The sequence below is a fragment of the Lithobates pipiens genome, unplaced genomic scaffold (assembly GCF_037356315.1).
Source record: "Lithobates pipiens isolate NorthernLeopardFrog02 unplaced genomic scaffold, aLitPip1_a1.2 Scaffold_25, whole genome shotgun sequence".
NCBI classification, from domain to species: Eukaryota; Metazoa; Chordata; class Amphibia; order Anura; family Ranidae; genus Lithobates; species Lithobates pipiens.
In genome coordinates, this window is record NW_027507787.1 from 229,794,931 (window position 1) to 229,819,092 (window position 24,162).

The 24,162-nt window shown below is 44.0% G+C and overlaps 1 protein-coding gene across 1 annotated transcript in view; it reads left to right on the plus strand.

The window, feature by feature from the left end:
* LOC143930014 (killer cell lectin-like receptor subfamily B member 1B allele B) overlaps positions 1 to 23,439 on the plus strand; it is a 195,039-nt gene extending 171,600 nt beyond the window's left edge. Inside the window, exons 8-9 of the mRNA XM_077453919.1 lie at positions 23,063 to 23,175; positions 23,269 to 23,439. Coding sequence (XP_077310045.1) covers positions 23,063 to 23,175; positions 23,269 to 23,389 — 234 coding nt within the window. The 3' untranslated portion in view covers positions 23,390 to 23,439. The remainder of the gene's footprint in view (positions 1 to 23,062; positions 23,176 to 23,268) is intronic.
* The last annotated feature ends 723 nt before the right edge of the window (positions 23,440 to 24,162 follow it).

A 24,162-nucleotide genomic window follows, 5' to 3' on the forward strand; every position in this document is an offset into this window, starting at 1 on the left:
TTGGAAGTTGTGGGTGCCTCCAGCACAGCACAGTATACATGTATATACCCCTTTATCTCTGGTGTTCTATAAAAAAGGCATCTGCAGGAGTTAGTGGGTTTTTTGTGCCTCCAGCACAATATACACCTGTATCTACCCTTTATTGCTGTTCTCTAATAGAGCCATCTGCAGGGCTTAGTGGGTGTTGTGTGACTCAATTACAGTATACCCCTTTATCTCTGGTGTTCTATAATAAAGGCATCTGCAGGAGTTAGTGGGTGTTGTGTGACTCCAGCACCATATACACCTGTATCTACCGTTTATTGCTGTTCTCTAATAGAGCCATCTGCAGGGCTTAGTGGGTGTTGTGTGACTCCATTACACTGCTGTTTTACCCAACTCCCTTCAGGCCATTACCATGTCTGGAAGGCCAGCAAGGAGAGGCAGACAGGCGCGAGCCGATAAAAGAGGGCAAGCAGGCTCTGCGTCTAGAGACAACAGTGCTGGTCGTGGACGCGGTGCATTGTCATCAGCACGTGGCCATGGGACACGCTTGTCCTTCTTTTCGGCAGCTGGACATGTTGAACCGCAACATGCCAATGACTTGGTAGAGTGGATGACCAAGCCCTCTTCATCCTCCTCATCCTCTCTCACCCAGTCTCAGGGTACTAGCAAAGCAGCTGCCAACGCATCGTCTTCCCTCCTCTCAATGTCATCATCAGTGACTCCTTCCCTAGACCCACCACGTCCTCCTGAGGAGTCTCCTTAACTCTTTGAGCACAGTGTTGGGTACATGCTCCAGGAGGATGCCCAGTGTTTTGTGGGCTCTGATGATGACACTCAGCTAGAGGAAGGCAGTAGCGTGAGCGCAGAGAGAGGGGATGCTCAAGAAGGACAGCAATCTGGCAGTCATGTTCCACAAGCTGCAGCATACTGCCAGGTTTGCTACAGCGATGAAGAGGGAGCGGATGATCAGGGCACTGACTCCACGTGGGTGCCTGGAAGGATAGAGGAGGAGGAGGAGGCACATGTCCAATGAGGCAGGATGCACTCCGGGGGCCAGCTTAGGGGCAGCACACCGACTGAATCACACCGCAGAGCTCCGCCTGTGCAGGGCACTGCCTCTGCGCATTATTCTAAAAGTTCTTTGGTGTGGGCCTTTTTTGAGACGAGTGCATCAGATCACACCGCTGCTATTTGCAACATATGTCTCAAGCGTATCTCGCGTGGCCAAAACATCAGCCGCTTGGGCACCACATGCTTGACCAGACATATGTTGACCTGCCATGCAGCTCGTTGGCAAGCGTACCTCAAAGACCCACACCAAAGAACAAAGCGGACCTCTCCTTGCTCCTCATCAGCTGGCATCTCCAACCCCACTAGACCTTCAGTCCTCTCTGAAACCTGCTCTGAGAGGAATTAAGGTGTAGAATTAGGTGTGTCACAGCCAAGTGCTTTCGGGCACTCTGCTAGCAGTACACCCACGTCCGATTATAGCAGGCAAATGTCCCTGCCCCAGCTGCTGGACCGGCGAAAGAAGTTCACTCCCAGCCATCCACATGCCCAGCGGTTGAATGCTAGCTTGGCTAAATTGCTAGCACTTCAACTGCTGCCTTTTCAGTTGGTAGACTCGGCCCCCTTCCGTGAGTTTGTACAATGTGCGGTTCCTCAGTGGCAGGTCCCCAAACGCCAATTTTTCTCACGGAAGGCAATTCCGGCTCTCTACCGGCATGTGGAAGGCAATGTCCTTGCCTCGCTGGACAAGGCGGTCAGCGGTAAGGTGCATATTACCGCTGACTCATGGTCCAGCAGGCATGGACAGGGACGTTACCTGTCTTTCACGGCCCATTGGGTCACTCTTCTGGCAACTGGGAAGGATGCAGGACAAGGTGCAGTAGTGTTGGAGGTTGTTCCGCCACCACGCCTCCAAAATGCTACTATTGGTTGTGACACACCTCTCTCCTCCACCCCCTCCTCTTCTTCTTCCTCCATGGCCTCTTCCAGTGCTCTGTCCTCAGAACCAGCGGTGCTTCGTAGGCGTTCCAGGGGCTACGCAAGTACGGAGGCAAAACAATGCCATGCCGTGCTTGCGCTGGTTTGTTTGAGGGACAGGAGCCACACTGGGGCGGATGTTTTGTCAGCTCTGCAGGGGCAGGCCGAGAGGTGGTTGACGCCACACCAGCTTAAGCCAGGAATGGTGGTTTGTGTCAATGGCACCAACCTCCTCTCCGCCCTCCGACAGGGACAACTGACCCATGTGCCCTGTGTAGCTCACGTCCTTAACCTGGTGGTGCAGCGGTTCTTGGGCAGGTACCCCGGCTTACAGGATGTCCTGAAGCAGGCCAGGAAAGTCTGTGTGCATTTCCGCCAATCATTTAATGCCTGTGCTCGGCTGGCTGAGCTCCAAAAGGAGTTGAACCTGCCCAAGAACCGCCTTATATGTGACATGCCCACCAGATGGAACTCAACGTTGGCCATGCTGCAGCGGCTGCACACGCAGCAGAGGGCCATCAATGAGTACCTGTGCGACTACGGCACCAGGACAGGGTCAGGGGAGCTCGGTTTTTTCTCACCACGCCAGTGGGGCATGATCAGGGATGCATGCACTGTCCTGTCCCCATTTGAGGAGGCCACAAGGATGGTGAGCAGTGACAGTGCATGCATCAGTGACACTGTACCTCTTGTCCACCTCTTGGAGCATACGCTGCGTGGAATAATGGACAGGGCACTTGAGGCAGAACAGAGGCAGGAAGAGGAGGACTTCCTTGCCTCTCAAGGCCCCCTTTATCCAGACAGTGTTCCTGCTGTGCCACCCATCACACAGGAAGAAGATGAGGAGGAGGAAGAGGAGGAGGAGGATGATTGTGTCAGCATGGAGGTGGAGGCTGGCACTCAGCAGCAGCAGCAGCAGCAGTCTTGTAGGGATGATTTACAGTCCCAAGAAACACGTGGACTTGTACGTGGCTGGGAGGAGGTAGCTGCGGATCATGTTGTCCTTAGTGACCCAGAGGACTCTGGACCGAATGCCTCAGCTAACCTACGCTGCATGGCCTCCCTGATCCTGCAAAGCCTGCGGAAGGATCCTCGTATTCTTCGGATCAAGGAGAGGGACCATTACTGGCTGGCTACTCTCCTTGATCCACGGTACAAGGGTAAGGTTGCCGACCTTATCTTGCCATCGCAGAGGGAACAGAGGATGAGACATCTCCGGGAAGCCTTGCAGAAAGGTCTGTGCAACGCGTTCCCAGAGACTGGGAGGTTACAAACTCCTGGTCCTGGACAACGTGTTGCTGAGGCATCGGTCAGAAGGAGCGGTGGAGAAGGTGGCCGTCTGACTAATGCTTTCAGACAATTTTTTAGTCCACAGCCCCAAGGTATGATCGGTTCCAGCACCCATCGCCAGCGTCTGATTTACATGGTGCAGGAATACCTAGGGGCAAGGTCAGACTTGGACACCTTTCCCACCGAAAATCCTCTGGCTTACTGGGTCTTGAGGATGGATCACTGGCCAGAGCTTTCACAGTATGCAATTGAGCTACTGGCCTGTCCTGCATCCAGCGTTCTTTCGGAACGCACCTTCAGTGCTGCTGGTGGCTTTGTTATCGATCACAGGGTGCGCATGTCCACCGAATCAGTTGATCGACTGACCTTCATCAAGATGAATCAGTCTTGGTTCACCCACAGCTACCAAGCACCTGAAGCTGATGTAACAGAATAATTTTTTTTGAAATATCACATCCCTTCAAGACTGCCTATGCTGATGCTGAGTGACTGTCCTGTTATGTTGATTGTCTATCCTCTTCCTCCTCCGCTGATATGTTGGAAGAACATTTCTGGTTCTGGGTGATGCCATCAGCCCAATTTTTCTGCCCCTGTTTAACAGGGGCGTTTAAGTACAATTTTTGATGCAATGCTTTGCAGCAGGGCTAATTCCTGCAATCAAACAAGAGTATATGGGAGAGGTTGCAGTGTCGTGGCACCAGCACCAGTGCCTAAGGCCCATTTTTTCTGCCCCTGTTTAACAGGGGCATTTAAGTACAATTTTTGATGCAATGCTTTGCAGCAGGGCTAATTCCTGCAATAAAACTAGAGTATATGGAAGAGGTTGCAGTGTGGTGGCACCAGCACCAGTGCCTAAGGCCAAATTTTTCTGCCCCTGTTTAACAGGGACATGTAATTACAATTCTTGATATAATATTTCACAGGAGGGCCCCTTCCTGTGCCCACCCAGAGTAACGGTGAGGACTTATAGTGTTGTGGCACCAGCACCACAACCACCAAAGGTCAATTTTTCTACCACTGTTCAACAATGGCATGTAATTACAATTCTTGATATAATTGTTCTCAGCAGGGCGCTCCAGCGCCCACCAATAGTCACTTTGAGGGCTTACAATGTTGGGGCAAAACCAACACCTTGTTCCGCCATTTCTGCAGAGCATATAGGGCAGGCCCCTACTTTCAAACATCCAACTTACAAACATCTCCTACTTGCAAACGGAAGGAGACAACAGCAAGTGAGATGAAAAAAGATGGACGACAAAACAAATTATACAGGGGTGATAACCCTTCCCTATGTTTTCCAAAAAGCTTAAAAATAGTTTTTTGGACTGGAGCTACACTTTAAAAATGTACCAGTTGAAAATTACAAACAGATTCAACTTAACACAACAAACCTACACAGTCCCTGTCTTGTTTGCACCGCCTGTATACTGCTGTTCTGAGTATATAGGGCCTGGGGGTCACACGCATTTCCTTTTTTTAATATGGGTACAGGGTTCCCCTTAATATGCGTACAAGACCCAAATAGGCTGGTAATGGGCAGGGAGGGCTACCCATGCCATTTTTCTCAATGATTTTCAACCATATTGCAGGAACCAGATATAACATTAAAACCGCAAGCAGTTTTAAATGGTGTTATTTCAGTTTAATGTCATTTTGTGCAGGGACTGTTCTAAACACGGGAAACACGTGGCACTTCACAGGCATACTACAGACACCCCCCAGGCACCATATTTAAAGGAATATTTCACTTTTTTTTCACTTTAATCGTCATTAAAATTAGTACTCCTGCCAAAACAGCCATTTTTAAAAACATTTTAGGCATTGACCCATGTCCCCTGGGGCAGGAGCCAGGTCCCCAAACCCTTTTTAGGACAGTATCTTGCATATAAGCCGTTAAAATTAGCACTTTTAATTTCGAACGTTTGAGTCCCATAGACTTCAATGGGGTTCTAACGTTCGTACGAATTTGGGGTCCGTTCGAAAGTTCTGGTGCGAACTGAACCGGGGGGTGTTCGGCTCATCCCTATAGGTCTTACCCAGCAATAATGAAGTGCTTTGAGGGTCTGGTTTTACAACATATTAAGACAGCTTTACCAGGTTGTTTTGACCCTTTATAATTTGCGTACAGAGCTAATAGAAGCACTGAGGACGCTATTGCCCTTGCACTACATGTGGCTTTAAAGCGGGAGTCCGCGTTTTTTTTTTTAAAGCCAGCAGCTACAAATACTGCAGCTGCTGACGCAATGTCGGCACCCAAAGCCGATCTCTCGATCGTCTCTCGCGTGCTGCCGCCGCCATCTTGGGTATGGGAATCAGGAAGTGGAGCCTTTCGGCTTCATTTCCCGGTTCCCTACTGCCCAAGCGCGAGTCACGCTGCGCAATAAGGATGGACCCGCTGCCTCTGGGATCTGTGTGTTTCCCAGCAGGCAGCGGGGGACTTTCGGAAAGGGGCGTAATCTACGCCCCTTTCCGTAGAGAGCTATCCCGGAAATGGGTGCAGATACCTGTACTGTACAGGTACCTGCACCCCCCTCCCCCCTGAAAGGTGCCAATTGTGGCGGCGGAGGGGGGGGGGGGGTTCCGATGAGCGGAAGGTCCACTTTAGGGTGGACCTCCGCTTTAAGTCATCTAGAACACTCTGGCAACTACACCAGAATGTTGTTTATTGACTATACAGTGTCTTGCGAAAGTATTTGGCCCCCTTGAACTTTTCAACCTTTTGCCACATTTCAGGCTTCAAACATAAAGATATAATATTTTAATTTTTTGTGAAGAATCACCAACAAGTGGGACACAATTGTGAAGTGGAACAAAATCTATTGGATATTTTAAACTTTTTTAGCAAATAAAAAACTGAAAAGTGGTGCGTGCAAAATTATTCGGCCCCTTTACTTTTAGTGCAGCAAACTCACTCCAGAAGTTCAGCGAGGATCTCTGAATGATCCAATGTTGTCCTAAATGACTGATGGTGATAAATAGAATCCACCTGTGTGTAGTCAAGTCTTTGTATAAATGCACCTGCTCTGTGATAGTCTCAGGGTTCTGTTGAAAGCGCAGAAAACATCATGAAGACCAAGGAACACACCAGGCAGGTCCGTAATACTGTTGTGGAGAAGTTTAAAGCCGGATTTGGATACAAAAAGATTTCCCAAGCTTTAAACATCCCAAGGAGCACTGTGCAAGCGATCATTTTGAAATGGAAGGAGTATCAGACCACTGCAAATCTACCAAGACCTGGCCGTCCCTCTAAACTTTCAGCTCAGACAAGGAGAAGACTGATCAGAGATTCAGCCAAGAGGCCCATGATCACTCTGGATGAACTGCAGAGAACTACAGCTGAGGTGGGAGAGTCTGTCCATAGGACAACAATCAGTCGTACACTGCACAAATCTGGCCTTTATGGAAGAGTGGCAAGAAGAAAGCCATTTCTCAAAGATATCCATAAAAAGTCTCGTCTAAAGTTTGCCACAAGCCACCTGGGAGACACACCAAACATGTGGAAGAAGGTGCCCTGGTCAGATGAAACCAAAATTGAACTTTTTGCCCACAATGCAAAATTATATGTTTGGCGTAAAAGCAACACAGCTCATCACCCTCAACACACCATCCCCACTGTCAAACATGGTGGTGGCAGCATCATGGTTTGGGCCTGCTTTTCTTCAGCAGGGACAGGGAAGATGGTTAAAATTGAGGGGATTATGGATGCAGCCAAATACAGGACCATTCTGGATGAAAACCTGTTGGAGTCTGCAAAAGACCTGAAACTAGGACGGAGATTTATCTTCCAACAAGACAATGATCCCAAACATACAGAAAAATCTACAAAGGAATGGTTCACAAATAAATGTATCCAGGTGTTAGAATGGCCAAGTCAAAGTCCAGACCTGAATCCAATCGAGAATCTGTGGAAAGAGCTGAAAACTGCTGTTCACAAACGCTCTCCATCCAACCTCACTGAGCTCCAGCTGTTTTGCAAGGAAGAATGGGCAAGAATTTCAGTCTCTCGATGTGCAAAACTGATAGAGACATACCCCAAGCGACTTGCAGCTGTAATCGCAGCAAAAGGTGGCTCTACAAAGTATTAATGCAAGGGGGCCGAATAATTTTGCACGCCCCACTTTTCATTTTTTTTGTTTGTAGATTTCGTTCCACTTCACAATTGTGTCTCACTTGTTGGTGATTCTTCACAAAAAATAAAAATGTTATATCTTTATGTTTGAAGCCTGAAATGTGGCAAAAGGTTGAAAAGTTCAAGGGGGCCGAATACTTTCGCAAGGCACTGTAGTTCGGCTTTCAATATCTTTGTCCCAGATCTATTGGTGGAGAAGATGTTGAAGCTGAATTTGCCCCCGTCCCTTTGCTCATGGATAAAGGACTTCCTGGTAGACCGCCCACAGGTGGTCAAACTAGGTAAGCATTTTCCTTCCCAGCGTGTGGTCAGCATAAGAGTACAACAGGGTTGTGTACTGAGTCCCCTTCTTTACTCTCTATACACTTGTGATTGTACTACTTGCTTTTCTATAAATAGTATCATCAAATTCGCAGATGATATCACCATAGTAGGTTGCATTACAAGTGGAGATGAGAAGCATTATGGGGAAGGGTTGGCTAATCTAGTAGAGTGGTGTGAGGCAAACAATTTCTCCCTAATCACTGGGATGACCAAGGAATTAATAATTGATTTTAGGAAGAGTAAGACTGACATGTTTACTTACCGCCAGAGGAGCATTGGTAGAGCAGCTATCTGTTTTTAAGTTTTTAGGTATTAATATTTCAGAACATTTATTCTGGTCATCAAACATGACAGCTGTCATCAAGAAGTGTCACCAATGGTTATATTTTCTGAGACTTCTCAGGAAAAATGGCCTAGGGAAAAAAATCTTAGAGTCCTTCTATGGCTTCTCGATTGAGAGTGTGCTAACATATTGTATTTTAGCCTGTATCTCAACTGCACATTAGAAAAAGCTTCCTGTAAAAAAAAAAAAAAATGCTGCGCAGAAGGTTGTGAGCTGTAGTTTAACTTCTATAAACAAAATGTACAAGTCCCATTGTGTCAGCAGGGCAGGCAAAATAGTGAGTGACCTCTCCCACCCTGGAAACTATCTTTTTGAACTCCTGCCATCTGGCAGGAGGTCCAGAAATATAAAGGTGAGGGCAAACTGATTTAAGGAAAGTTTCTTTCCAAGGGCTATCAAGGCCCTAAATGGTAATTTTGTATAATGCTATTTAACTGCAGGTGACTTGGCTTTGCTGCAGTGGCGGATTTTTTTTTTTTGGGCTTTTTATATGGGGGGCAAACTGTTTACATGTGTGTATGTTGAGGATGTTATATGTTTACATATGTGTGGAGCTTTTATAGAATTTCATTGTAATTTGCGTTGCAATGACAATAAAGTATTTATCTATCTTATTTATCTATCGAAAGCCACATCTTAATGTTTTCACATCCATTATCCTGCAAGTTAACTCCCTCATCCCCATCTTCATCATCTCTTTTTATGTGACCAGTACATTAACCCCTTCACCTCCTCCTCCCTCTGTGTATGACCTGTACATTTAATGAATCTAGTGCACAATTACCAAGCTCCATGCTTTAACCCCCTCAGTACCAGCATGTTTCTTTATTTCCATAAAATGTGTTGTCTACTACTAAAAAAGTGTAATTTCAAGGGGTGTTTGCACTGTCCTAGCATTTTTTATTTTAACAAATTATAAAAAGTGTTTTTTTTTTCCTTTATTATTATTATTATTATTATTAATAATATTTTACAGAATTTATATAGCGCCAACAGTCTGTGCAGCACTTTACAACATGAGGGCAGACAGTACAGTTATTATACAATTCAATACAGGAGAGATCAGAGAGTCCTGCTCGTTATAACTTACAATCTAGGAGGGTCAAGTAATACAAAAGGTAATGACTGTGGTAGATGAGCTGATGGAGAAAATGAAAATACAGTTGTTAGGTGTGCGTAGATAGGCTACTCTGAAGAGAAGGGTTTTCAGGGGGGCGTGGCTACTGATTTATTATTTGAGGCTGATTTTTATCATTTGAAATGTGAGTGCAAATATTGAAGTGTGGGTGTGATTTTTTTTAATAAACTGGTTGAAACTTTATCACGCTATGTGGAGCACTTTTTTATTTTTCACATATGGAAAAATCTTGATTTAATCACATGGATACAGTGGATGGTCGTTTTTAACCCAGGTGTGGTTTAAATTGCCCTTCAGCCAAACACTAAAATCTAAACGCTCCCACCCCACTCAATGTGACCCACTGATATTGTCAATGCTTATAGACCAACTACACATTATGTGAAAATGAAAAAATTAATTAAAAAATTTCCCAATTAAGTGAAACTTAAAGATTAACAAATTCATAAAGCTCAATATATATTAAATAGATTCCTAAACAATCATGAATAAAATATCCATAAGTAAATAAATAATTACATAAAAAATTTATATATAATAAATAAAAAATAAATAAATACGGTGAATATTAATAAATAAATTATTAAAGTGCCAGTGACGGATTGATTAAATAAGGTAAGTAAAGAAAATAGAAAAAAATGTGAGTAAAAAATGTGAAGCAATAAACCCACACCCTAAAATAAAACAGTCCAACAGGGTCCTTGCAGTGAGAGGAATATCCCTTTAAGATAATGCCAATCAATCGTGCAATCCTCCTTCACCAAACCAAAAGTGCTGATCACCAGTAAGAATGGACGCTTACCAGAATAGGTTGTGTAAATAATAATAATAACAAAAGGCAATAGGAATGAGTGTCAAAACTATTTCCAGATGAATTTCAACTATTTGGGTTGGATCAAATGATGAAACAAACAAATGAATTAAAAATAAATAAAATATATAAATAAAAATAAATAATAATAAAAAATAATAATAAAATAGAAATAAAAAATACAGATGAAAGTGAAAAATGAAAATAAAAATATAAACAAAAACAAAAACGAAAAATGAAAATAAAAAATAATAATAATAAAAATAATACATTTCATAAATGAATTTATCAAAAGAATAATTTGACAAATTTATAAAATGTATTATTTTTTTATTTTATATTATTTCATTTGATCCAACCCAAATAGTTGAAATTTATCTGAATATAATTTTGACACTCATTCTTTTTGCCTTTTGTTGTTATTATTATTTTTCATTATTATTTATTAATTTTTTTTTACTTTGATTAGATTTTTCTGATTGCCAATGTATGATTTTGATATTTGCCATTAGCTGTGCCCTTTTATAACATGGCATCTGTGATCAGTCACGTTTGCCATGGTTACTTCCTGTTTTTCCCTCCAGCTCAGAACGAGGCTTGGTTTTTATTGCTTTGTTACTTCCGGTTTTCTCTCCGGCCCAGAATGAGGCTTGGTTTTATTTGTTTTATATTTAAACGTGATGCGTCAGCACGTTGCCCACACCCTAGATGACGTCACCGTATGACGAAACGCACGTCGGGTGGCTTAGATGTGCTGACGCAGTCACGTGACCTTCTGAGCGAACGGGCGCTCGCTTGCCAGCTGGCATACATGCTGTTTATTGATCTTTGTTTGTGAGTATAACCTGTTTTATTTAAATAAAAGTTGTCCGCCTCTTTTACGCTATGGGAGGCTTCTCTATTTATGTCTTTTGAGTCACCATCTGAATTTTGTACCTGCCTATATGAAAATCTCCTGCGATTTTTCCGCGATAAGCTCTGCAATAAGCCCTGGTCAGAATCGGTGTGGTTCGGGTGATCCTATTCATATAGTTAGTGAGCATTTACACGCCCCTTTCTGGTAAGCGTGCATTCTTACTGGTGATCAGCACTTTTGGTTTGGTGAAGGAGGATTATACGATTGATTGGCATCATCTTAAAGGGATATTCCTCTCACTGCAAGGACTCTGTTGGACTGTTTTATTTTAGGGTGTGGGTTTATAGCTTCACATTTTTTACTGACATTTTTTATGCACATTGTTTTCTATTTTCTTTACTTACCTTATTTAATCAATCCATCACTGGCACTTTAATAATTTATTTATATTTATTTATTAATATTCACTGTATTTATTTATTATATATACATTTTTTATGTAATTATTTATTTACTTATAGGTATTTATTCATGATTGTTTATGAATTTATTTAATATATATTGAGCTTTATGAATTTGTTAAATCTTTAAGTTTCACTTAATTAATTGGGAAATGATTTAATTAATTTTTCGTTTTCACATAATATCTAGGTGGTCTATAAGCAGTGACAACATCAGTGGGTCACATTGAGTGTGGTGGGAGTGTTTTATTTTTATATGTATTGATCTTTTGGATGTGTATCACATCCTGGTAGCTGCAGCATTAGCTTTGTGGTGGTATATTTCTTTTTTCTTCCTTTCTCCTTTTTTTTTTTTTAGATTAGGAGAGCTGTAATTTTTTACTCCTTTTTCATTGTGATTTTTATTGCACCAGCGCTACTAGTTTCTCCTATTTTATTTGCATGCTTATAGGTTTAATTTCTGTTATTATTTATACATTTTTAAAGTGGCAGCTTTTTTCATACTTTTTATTGGCGCAATGGTGGTATAGGATATTAGGGGCGGTTATATATCTATTACCAACAGTTTATTTTCAGGGATCGTCTAAAAGCTAATAGAGTAGGAGATAATAGGAGGACAGATGGGGTAAGGAGTTCCATAGTATTGGAGAGGCTCGAGAAAAGTCCTGGAGGTGAGCATGGGAGGAAGTGACGAGGGAACTAGAGAGCAGGAGGTCTTGAGAGGAACGAAGGGAACGAGTAGGTTGGTATTTTGAGACTAGGTTAGTGATATAGCTGGGGGCCGAGTTGTGGATGGCTTTGTAAGTTGTTGTTAGAATTTAGAATTGAATTTGTTGGGTGAGTGGAAGCCAGTGGAGGGATTGGCAGAGAGGGGAAGCAGACACAGAGCGGTTGGCATCAGCATTTATGATGGACCGAAGGGGGGATAGCCTATGTAAAGGTAATGCAATGAGAGATAAAGATAAAGGTGTATTACAGGCTGACACTCAAGTGGTTTTGCAGGCTGTGTCCACCACGTACTACGGGACTAGAAAAGGGAAGTTCAGCACCACCTATAGCACCCTTTGGGCTCCTCCTGCTGATCTCATGTTTATCGCGTTTTAGTAGAAGTTTGGTTAAAGACGATTCGTGCCTTTCAGATTTGTGCTTCAGTTCGTTACTGCTCTACAGTTAGTGCTTGTCGGTGCGTATCTGCTTATCAGTGCATGTAGTCAGTTAGCATTTGTTGCTCATTGTGGACTATATCTTGGTATAGTACGCTTTGATTTTCAGTGCTTATTGTCTGCTCATTGCTGATCTGCATTTCGTTCTTTCAGGCCTTGCTGTTAATCAGTGCTTTCTGTTGTCCTTTCTCACCAGCCGACCGTTTTGAAGCCATGTTTCGTGTACGTACTCGTCGTAGAGTTCGTGCTGTGCAGGGGTTTGGTGTTGGGGTTCTTACTTTGACACAAGCCCAGTCCATGAACAGGGCGAGGAGGAGTTCGTGGACCAAAAATTGGTTTCGCTAGAGTGACAAGTTCTCTCACATGCCTTTGCTGCGTGAGAATAATCCTGATGATTTCAGGAATTATCTCCGGATGATGGACCCCGTTTTTCACCGTCTGCTGGGTTTGCTGTCCCCTTATGTGGCATGTGGCAAGCCAATCCTTCGGAGCAGAGGCTCATCGCCACATTGCGGTACTTGACGACTGGGAGAAGCCTTCAGGACCTCAAGTTCTCGACAGGCATCTCCCCCCAGGCTCTGGGGATCATTATTCCAGAGACCTGTTCTGCCATCATTCAGGTCCTGCAGAAGGAATATATGAAGGTAAGTTTTATCCTTTAACATCACATTCTATGTATTTAATGTTTGCTAATGTATTGTATTTCTTTCATCATTCTATAATTAACATAATTGTAATAAGCAGGGAATTTCCTCTTTGTCCTCACGCATGTTGGAATTTTGTATGCTCCTTTTTTGTCCATGCATATTTGCCTTCACTAACCCCCCCAGCATGCTATCTGAGGCCCATATACTCCTATAGTCTAGTCAATTAACAATGTATTTTGTCATCTCCATTGTAATGCTTTACCCTAAAGACCCCCTAAAATGTTTACAAATGTTATTGTTGTCCTTAAATTCATGCAGAGTGCCAGAGGCTTTTTTGGGGGGCCCCAACCGCTAATAAGTCAGCTGACAGCAATTCTCTATCTGCTGACTTTGCCAAACCCAATACACACTATACCTACCTCTTTTGTGGTCAGATTTATGGATGCATTTCTCCAAAGCATGTAGTGCAAGGGCCTGCCTCAATACTTTCAAATGCTACTGTTTAAATTTTTATTCTCCTATTAAAATCTTGATAGGTAATTTCAGAATCTACAAATGTGCTACCATTTATTCATTTGTTTTGATGCCACTTCTTATGACTTGTCCGGTGGGCTGCCAATAGTGTAATTAAGAAGGGGCTGGCCAAGTAACACACATTACTTTGTTATTACTCCATTACGTAGTGGAGAGGGTGGTTACCTGTCCAAAACATACCCCCCCCCCCAAAATATTTACAAGGGGCCATCAGAGGGGGTGATGAATCTGATAAGTGGACGTTAAATTTTAGCCTTTATATACTCTTTACAAGAAATGTTTTATACTGATGTTGGCCAACAATGTTTGTGTATAATCTGCTTGTAATGTTTTTGTGCAAAATTACTAATTAGATTTTTTTGTTTGACTCCACAGTTTCCTTCAACGCCACAGGAATGGCAGACTGTGGCCTCCCAGTTTGCCCAGCGGTGGGATTTTCCTAACTGCGGAGGGGCAATCGATGGGAAGCACGTCCGCATCGTCCCACCACCCCATTCGGGGTCATACTATTTTAACTATAAGGGGTTTCATAGTATCATGTGGATGGTGGTGGTGTCGGTGACATATGAGTTTATATATGTGGACGTGGGGAGGAATGTCCGGATGTCGGATGGAGGAGTATTTACCCGGCCTGAGTTTTACAGACGTCTCGAGAGTGGTGGCTTGGGATTGCCACCCCCGGAGGAGAACGTTGAAGGACTGCCATTTGTGTTCGTAGCAGATGAGGCTTTCATTCTGGGAAACCATATCATGAGGCCATTCCCCCAGAGGACCCTCACCCCTGAGAAGAGGGTTTTTAATTACCGGCTGGCGAGAGCCAGAAGAGTTGTTGAGAACGCGTTTGGGATTCTGGCCAGCCGGTTCCGCCTGTTTCAAACGGCCATTAATATGGCGGAATACAAACTGAATACCATAATTTTATTTTGTTGCATCCTGCATAACTTTATGAAAAGAAATAACGCAAATGATGTGGTCACAGTTGGGCCTGACGTTGGACTTCCGCAATTAATGACATCCCTGGAAGCCCCCCAAAGTGCCCGTGAAGTGCGCCAAAATTATTTCCAATATTTTTTCTGGGAGGGGGGCCATTGCTTTGCCAGCACATGTTTGAATAAATTTTACATTTAAAGCTGGAAAAACTGGATTTTTGAATTCCTGCTTGTGTTTCTTTTTTCTGTCTCCTAGTGCACTTGCAGTACCAAGTGGTTTGTACATTATTATCTAAACCCATTGACACTGTAAACACCAATTTAAACACAAAAAATGGTATTGATCATTGAAAGAAAAAGCCACACATTGTTGAGTAAAAATTATTTTACTCCATACACATTCACATGTGTGTTGTAAAACATTTTTTTTGTAAAAAAAATATTACATTTTGAGTTACCGTATATACTCGAGTATAGGCCGACCCGAATATAAGCCGAGGCCCCCAATTTACCCCCAAAAAAACTGGCAAACTTATTGACTCGTGTATAAGCCGAGGGTGAGACATGCCTGTCCATCCCTGTGTGTGTGTCCGTCCATCCCTGTGTGTCCGTCCATCCCTGTGTGTCCGTCCATCCCTGTGTGTCCGTCCATCCCTGTGTGTCCGTCCATCCATCCCTGTGTGTGTGTGTGTGTGTCCATCCATCCATCCATCCCTGTGTGTGTGTGTCCATCCATCCATCCATCCCTGTGTGTGTGTGTGTCCATCCATCCATCCATCCCTGTGTGTGTGTGTCTCCATCCATCCCTGTGTGTGTGTGTCTCCATCCATCCATCCCTGTGTGTGTGTGTCTCCATCCATCCATCCATCCATCCCTGTGTGTGTGTGTCTCCATCCATCCATCCCTGTGTGTGTGTGTCTCCATCCATCCATCCATCCCTGTGTGTGTGTGTCCGTGTGTGTGTGTGTGTGTGTGTGTGTGTGTGTGTGTGTGTCCAGCCTACCTGTGTCCCGAGCCTGTGTCCCGAGCCTCCGTCCCGTGCCTTGCCTCCGTCCCGTGCCGTGCCTTGCCTCCTTGCCTCCGTCCCGTGCCGTGCCTTGCCTCCGTCCCGTGTCGTGCCTTGCCTCCGTCCCGTCCCGTGCCGTGCCTTGCCTTGCCTCCGTCCCGTGCCTTGCCAGGATCGCCGCTCTTCGTCGGCGCCTCGGCGGCCATTCTAAAATTCAAAAGCCGCGCCTCCGCCTTCGCCTGTGATAGGCGGAACACTGAATTTCCCAGCAGCCTGTGTTCCGCCTATCACGGACATCGTCTCATCCTCGTCCGTAGTACGAGGATGAGACGATGTCCGTGATAGGCGGAACACAGGCTGCTGGGAAATTCAGTGTTCCGCCTATCACAGGCGAAGGCGGAGGCGGAGGCGCGGCGTTTGAAGGGTAGAATGTCCGCTGTCTGTCTGCTCGACACGCTGATCGAGCAGGCAGACAGCGATGACTCGAGTATAAGCCGAGGGGGGCACTTTCAGCCTCAAAAAGGAGGCTGAAAATCTCGGCTTATACTCGAGTATATACGGTAGCTACATATTTTTGGGGTTTAAAGTTACATAAACAGCCATGTTTCAAAACAGAACATACACGACTATGGAACTTACAAAGTTCAACATTGAAAAACTTAAAAGGCAAGATCACACATTATATTGTCCAAAATGTGTGGATCTTGCCTTCCACAGATGGGGTGTCACCCCTGTAAAAGCCTAATTTTGAAGATGCACACAAATTGGGAGTTAAACTGGGGATTTGCATTCTGATCCCATGCCTAATGTCAACACGTGCTATCTCCCATCATGGAGGATCAATGGACGTATTTTGGGGGTGCAACACCTTCCTCTCACCCACTTGAGTTTTGAAAAAGGTGTTGCAGGCACAAAACGCATACATTGCTATCCCCTGATGGCAGATAGCACATGTTGACATACTGTGGGCATCTTCAAAATTAGGCTTTTTTAAAATTGAAAACTTTTTGACACAAAATAGTGCCAATTTTTTGTAAAATTAAATTCTTCCTAGGACATCAATCATGTTAAATTTTACTTCAATATCCATAGTTTTCTGTTTTATAACGTGTAAATCCTGACTGCACCACATGATGTCCAGGATTAGCCTTTGGGCGCTGTCACTGGTGAAATTATCTGATGATTGTTCTTCCACAACCTGTACATCACCTAAAAATCAAAAAAACACAAGCTGTATTAGAAATATGCAAGCATACATCTCTTATTACCTGAAGCTGGGGTGTCAGACACTCACCTGTTGTGGTCCCAATCTTGACCACCTCTCCTTCCTCTACATCCTCAGCTTGTGACCTCTGTTCCCCTTGTTCAGGAGGTGAGGGGTCCCTGGTGACCTCATATCTCCTGATTCTTTGCTCCCCTATGAGAATGAAACAAAAGGTATACTTAGCACACAGATATTTGAGGCAACAAATATGAATGATAAACATTGCTTGGAAGTAGACATGTGCAAAAAAAAATTGACGTGGGGTTCCCCCTAAAAATCCATACCAGACCCTTTATCCGAGCACGCAACCTGGCAGGCCGCAGGAAAAGAGGGAGGGACAAGAGAGCGGCCCCCCTCCCTCCTGAACCGTACCAGGCCACATGCCCTCAACATTGGGAGGATGCTTTGGGGGTCTGTGACCCCTCAAAGCACCTTGTCCCCATGTTGATGAGGACAAGGGCCTCATCCCCACAACCCTGGCCGGTGGTTGTGGAGGTCTGCGGGCGGGGGGCTTATCAGAATCTGGAAGCCCCCTTTAACAAGGGGACCCCCAGATCCCAGCCCCCCCTGTTTGAAATGGTAAGGGGGTACAAATATACCCCTACCATTTCACAAAGAAAGTGTAAAAAATTGTTAAATAAAACAAACACACTTTTGAAAAATTCCTTTATTAAAAATAAAAAAAAGATTCCAGCGGCGGTAATCCACTCTTGCTGTCCAGCGACGGACGGTCATCTCTCCAGCGATGTCTCATCTCATCCAGCGCAGCGCAGCATCCTTCTTCTGTCTCCGTGGAGGAGACACTACAGGCATTCCAGCGGCTGACGTTTCTTATATACGGAGGGCGGGGCCACCCGTCACCTGACCCCGCCCCCCTCTGACGCAAGGGGAAACCCGGGGTTCCCTGTGACGTATGGGTGACCCCGCACCCCTCTGATGTAACACAGGCAGGTTTCCGTTACATCAGAGGGGGGCGGGGTCACCCATACGTCACGGGGAACCCCGGGTTTCCCCTTGCGTCAGAGGGGGGTGGGGTCAGGTGACGGGTGGCCCCGCCCTCCGTATATAAGAAACGTCAGCCGCCGGAATGCCTGTAGTGTCTCCTCCACGGAGACAGAAGAAGGATGCTGCGCTGCGCTGGATGAGATGAGACATCGCTGGAGAGATGACCGTCCCTTGCTGGACAGCAAGAGTGGATTACCGCCGCTGGAATCTTTTTTTTATTTTTTTATTTTTAATAAAGGAATTTTTCAAAAGTGTGTTTGTTTTATTTAACCATTTTTTACACTTTCTTTGTGAAATGGTAGGGGTACTTTTGTACCCCCTTACCATTTCAAACAGGGGGGGGGCCGGGATCTGGGGGTCCCCTTGTTAAAGGGGGCTTCCAGATTCTGATAAGCCCCCCGCCCGCAGACCTCCACAACCACCGGCCAGGGTTGTGGGGATGAGGCCCTTGTCCTCATCAACATGGGGACAAGGTGCTTTGAGGGGTCACAGACCCCCAAAGCATCCTCCCAATGTTGAGGGTATGTGGCCTGGTACGGTTCAGGAGGGAGGGGGGGCCGCTCTCTCGTCCCCCCTCTTTTCCTGCGGCCTGCCAGGTTGCGTGCTCGGATAAAGGGTCTGATATGGATTTTTAGGGGGAACCCCACGTCAATTTTTTTTTAAATTTGATGCGGGGTTCCCCTTAATATCCATACCAGACCTGAAGGGTCTGGTTATGGATATTTAGGGGGAACCCCACGTCAAATTTTTTCTTAAATTTGAGGCAGGGTTCCCCTTAATATCCATACCAGACCTGAAGGGCCTGAAAATTCAATTTGGGGGACCCCCACGCTTTTTTATTTATTTATTTATTTATTTTTTTTATCAATGACTTTCAATGAGTGTTCTCTGTATTACGGAGCCGACAATTCATAATAGCTGCGAGTGATTTTAAAGGACTTTTTTTCCTGCATAAATGACACTTTGTGCAGGGACAGTTCTAAGCACGGGAAACATGCGCCCCTTCACAGGCATACTATAGACAACCCCCCCTACGAAATTTAAAGGAATATTACACTTTTATTGTTTCACTTTAATCATTATTAAAATCACTGCTCCCGAAAAAACGGCCGTTTTTAAAACTTTTTTTTGCATTGATCCATGTCCCCTGGGGCAGGACCCGGGTCCCCAAACACTTTTTAGGACAGTAACTTGCAGAATCTTTTCTCTCTGTCAAATCTTTTCTCTCTGTCGAATATTTTCTCTATATAATCTTGGACTAATAGAGGTAAGGTTAGGCACATTCGACCACAGGCTCTATAGACACAGATTGTTGTCAGAGTCATGTCGAATCTCCTATTCTATATCGAACTGTTGTAACAATGAAAACGAAAATAAAGCATTTATTTATGTCGGATCTTTTGTTTTTCGGATTTTGTGCTTTCGTTATCGTTTGTCAAAACGAAAATGAAAATAGCTGAAATTCGGACGAAAATGCATTCGGACGAAAACGAATGCACATGTCTGCTTGGAAGTGGGGTACAATTGTCTGGTCAGAATTACAAGCTGAAGACATGATTTATGCCCTACTAAAGCTGGAATACTTACCTTTTTTGGGCCCCCAAGTATCCAATGGAGTACTTGTGTTTGACACCCTAAAACGTTTGTTCTGGTGTCCCACACTAGTGCACCTAGTCCAGATATGTAGACAGCTGCTGACTGTCATCTCCATACATTACACTGAATCTAGTTTGCTTTTCCTTCTAGGTTCAAACACATCTAGACAACAATGTTCTAAACCTCTTTTATTAAATTAAAAAATAACATGAACAAATGTATTTAATCAGGTATCTGGGAAAACAGCGTATTTATTTAGGAAACAAACGTTGTTTACTACGACCGCTTACTGTGCGTATGAACATGAAAGTAGCCATTTTTAAATGTACAACACCATAAAGAAAAACACATGGCACAGCATGCAATATTAATAATAATAGGAACACACGACAAATACTTACTTTTTCAAAGAACTTTCTTGATCTTTCTATATTGATCGTGCTCCCTTAATTTGAGGTCCGACCAGCGTTTCCTCAATTGATTCTTGGATCGTTGTACCCAAAAATTCCTGTACAGACTCTTCACAACTTCAGTCATGATCTTGGCCTTTCTCAGATTTGGGTTTGAGTATGGACCATAATTCCTGTAATAGTCGTTCTTCCTCAAGATGTCGACCATCTCCAACATCTCAGCAAAGGACATATTTGTGGCCTGAAATCTCCTTCGGGATCGTGACGTTCCTGGTTCCGGGCTTTCCTCCTCCTCCTCGTTACTGCTATTATTATAATGCAACTGGTGTGTCTCCGCCATGTTCCTCTCCCACCGCGATGACGGGACGGAGAATATTCTAGAAAGAATGTCAGGGGCGGGCGACGCGGGCGGAGTTTCACGCATGCGCAGTGTATATAAAGCTTAAACACAAGTGTGTCGTAACTACGTTCTGTGTACAGAGGAAGGAGGAACGAAAGCGACGAACATTATACCGAAGGTAAGATTTTAACTTTGGTGACATTAGGGGACTATACTGAATCTAGATTGATGCCTATATTGGCTTTTAAGATTATCCTGAGATGAGTGTTTTGGTCTTTTGTTTGGTCTTGCAGAGAATATGTATCCATTTAAAGATCAAGAATTCCTGGGCGAATTCCTGGATAAATAGAGATATGAGAAATCTATGGCGGGTGAAAAACCCCTTATAGCATAACAAAGCAGCTAGGAAGGCAACGCTGGAAAAGCTGCTTGAATTTGTAAAGACTCGGGCCTCCAATGCAGACATGAGGTCTCTGGAAACAAAAATTGGTAGCTTGAGAAGCACCTATAGAAAGGAGTTTCAGAAGGTCCAGAAATCCCTGAGGTCAGGAGCAGCAGCAGATAAGGTGTATGTACCTAGTCTGTGGTACTATAACAGGATGCGCTTTCTTGATGACCAGATTGAGGCCAGGGAATCACTTTCGACTCTTCCAGCACCCCTTCCCTCCAGCCTTCCATCCAGCCTTCCAACCAGCCTTCCCTCAACCCCAGCTGAGGCTTCTGTGGACCAACCTGGACCTTCCATCCAGGAGGAGATTGAGGAGCCCAGTTGGATCCAGGTATAGGATTTTTATACATATTTTTTATGTGAAAATGATGATTGCTAATTAGATGTTATTAATGATAAGAAATTAATGATTTAACAAAAATTGTTTCACATATTAATAGACAGTAGTGGCCAAAAATGATTGGGGTAAGAATGAAAAATACTGGGCTCAGAATGATAGTCTTTTCTATTTAGTAACATTAAATTTGCAACAGTCGTGAGCTGAAAATTATGTGTGTTTGATGAACAAAAAACTAAAACGATGTCCCTTTTTCATACACAGGAAGACCTCAGCCAGGACGAGGCTCTGGCAAATGGCACACAGGAGGAGGCGGGGGAAAGTGACAGCCAGGAGGTGGCAGGCCCAGTAACACCCAGTCTCAGGTGTCTCCCCTCGTCCTTCCATACAAATGCCCAAGAAGGGGACTAAAACAGAGGAAGCAGCACTGGCCCTCATCAAGGAGGCTAATGACACCCTGAAATCTCCCCTCGATGCTGTAGAGGCCTATGGCATCTACATAGCCTCCAATTTACAGCAAATGGAGGAGGGCCAACGGTGCAAATGTGAAAAAAAAATGTTTACAACCATCCACAAGGGGTTGAATGGCGAAATAACTGATGACCACCTGTGTGCGCTCCCCCATCCTCCTCCTCCTCCTGCCACAGGTCCATCTCCAGAGCCACAGCCTCCAGGGAAGGCTGCAGGGAAGGCTGCAGGGAAGGCTGCATGGAAGACAAGAAAGTGATTGCCTGGCTTCATTCTGGTCTGAAGAACACACAGCCTGTTGTAGTACCACAGCCTGGGGACATATATGTCATCTGCTGCTGTTCCTGTTCTATGGGATTCCCGGACCAGACTGACCTTCTTTCTATATGGACTTCTCAAGCTACCAAGTTTTTGAGCCACATAGTTCATGTGTGCCTTGGGGGCCAAAGGCTTCGCAAATTCAAGCACTTTCTCCAGTGTTGCCTTCATCTTTATTTTGTTTTTATGATGTAAAATAAATTGTGATTTTTTTTTTTCAAGAAAATACTTGCCTGTGTGTTTTTCTTCAAATAGCAAATATAAAATTTTTGGGTGAGTAGGCAGGTACATTTCAAAAATACAATGTCAAAATTAACAAGGGACACCAACAACAAACAGGTTTACAAATACAACATAATAATGGTGCTGTGGAAATGTGACCTTAAAAAATAAAAAGGAGAGAACTAGAAAATAATGCAATAATCCAAAAATGTATATTAATGAAAAAAAAGGACTTTACAAAAAAAAAAAAAACATATATATTATGTAGTTCTGGTTTAAATGAAAATAAATATTATTCGGGAGATCCCTAGAAATAATAAAGAAATACGTTTTTGATAACTCTGTGTGATTATGAGCAGCAAAACAACTTCATTCTTCTAGCATTATATAAAGAACAGAATGCGCGGCATTGAACACTTTAAAAATTTGCAGTGTGAATCTCCATTATGAATGCTAGTTTTACCAGACCGAGCGGTTCCGTCTCGTACTGGATTCTGAGCATGCGCGATTTTTGGCATGTCGGAATTGCATACACATGATTGGAATTACCAATAGAAAGTTTTTCCGTCGGGAAAATTGAGAACATGCTATCAATTTTTGGCTGGCGGAAATTCGGACAGCTAAATTCCAATGGAGCATACACACGGTCGCATTTTCCGGTGAAAAGCTCTCATCTGTCTTTTTCTGGCCGGAATTCCGGAACGCCTGTAACAGCTTGTAAACACGTGTAAATGCGATAACCTGAGTTTAGCCGTTCGTTTACAGGGGTTTTTAATTTTTGACTATTTGAAAAAATAAAATTCTTCTAAACGCAAACGCCGCTAAACACGGCATGTAAATGCGGCAAAACGCACTTTTTTAAACCTCGATTACTATCTGTCAAGTTAAATCATTCAGGAGCGGTTGTAAAAACATCCCATGTACATGAAGCCTAAAAAGTTTGAAAATCCAGATTGAACAAAAAGTTTTCTGTCATGTCTGACTGTGAAGAGAATTTCTGTTTCATGTATACTAAGAGCTGTAATATAACATACTTTGTTCTCTTCTCCCAGGAGTTTATAAACAGATCCATCACCCAACACACAGATGGAAAGTTCTGGATTGGTCTGTACAGAGATGGAGATGGATGGAGATGGGTGGACGGTCACCTCTATAATACCGGCCTGTAAGTGACTCTTCATCTACACTGAGAATATGAATGATGTTCATCCAGAAAACAATAAATACTCATAACTCCTCATTGTTATTTATTACCCAGATTCCAGATATCAGTATCCTCCGGAGACTGTGTATGGCAGGAAGCAGAGTCTGGATATAATAGAGATCGCTGTCAATCTAAACACAGATGGATTTGTCAGAAGAGATCCCTGAAGATCTGACAGATTCCTCCCAACATACAGACACTCTGTACAGACCACAGATCACCCCCAATACATATAGGAAGATTACATCCAATGTTTTATATCAATACTGTTATTAAAGCGGTAGTAAACCCGCAATTTTTCTTTTTTTTTTAAACCTGCAAAGCAAAAGGCATAATGAGCTAGTATGCACCGCATACTAGCTCATTATGAAATACTTACCTTAGAACGAGGCCCCGACATCTGGCCCGATCCACGCCGAGGGAGCCGACATGCTCCCTCGGCGTCTCTTCCGGGTATCGCGGCTCCGGCGCTGTGAGTGGCCGGAGCCGCGATATCGTCACTCCCGCGCATGCGCGTGGGAGATTTCAGTCCGGCCGGACGAGCGCTGCCGGATTTTCACGGAGAGAACCCCCTTGTGCGCATGCGCCGCTGCAGTCAGCGGCGCATACCGAGGGGAATATCTCCTAAACCGTACAGGTTTATGAGATATTTTTTTTACCTACAGGTAAGCCTTATTATAGGCTTTCCTGTAGGTAAAAGTTAAAAAAATTACCATACAACCACTTTAATCCATTTCATGTTCAGAACTGTAAGACCCCTTTCACACTGGGGCATTTTTCAGGCGTTTTTCAGGCGCTTTAGCATTAAAAAAGCACCTGTAAAGTGCTTGAAAGAAGCCGCAACTGCAATCCCAATGTAAAAGCCTGAGTTCTTTCACACTGAGGCGCTGCGCTGGCAGGGGGCGTCAAAAAAAGTCCTCCAAGTAGCTTCTTTGCAGCGCTTTTGAA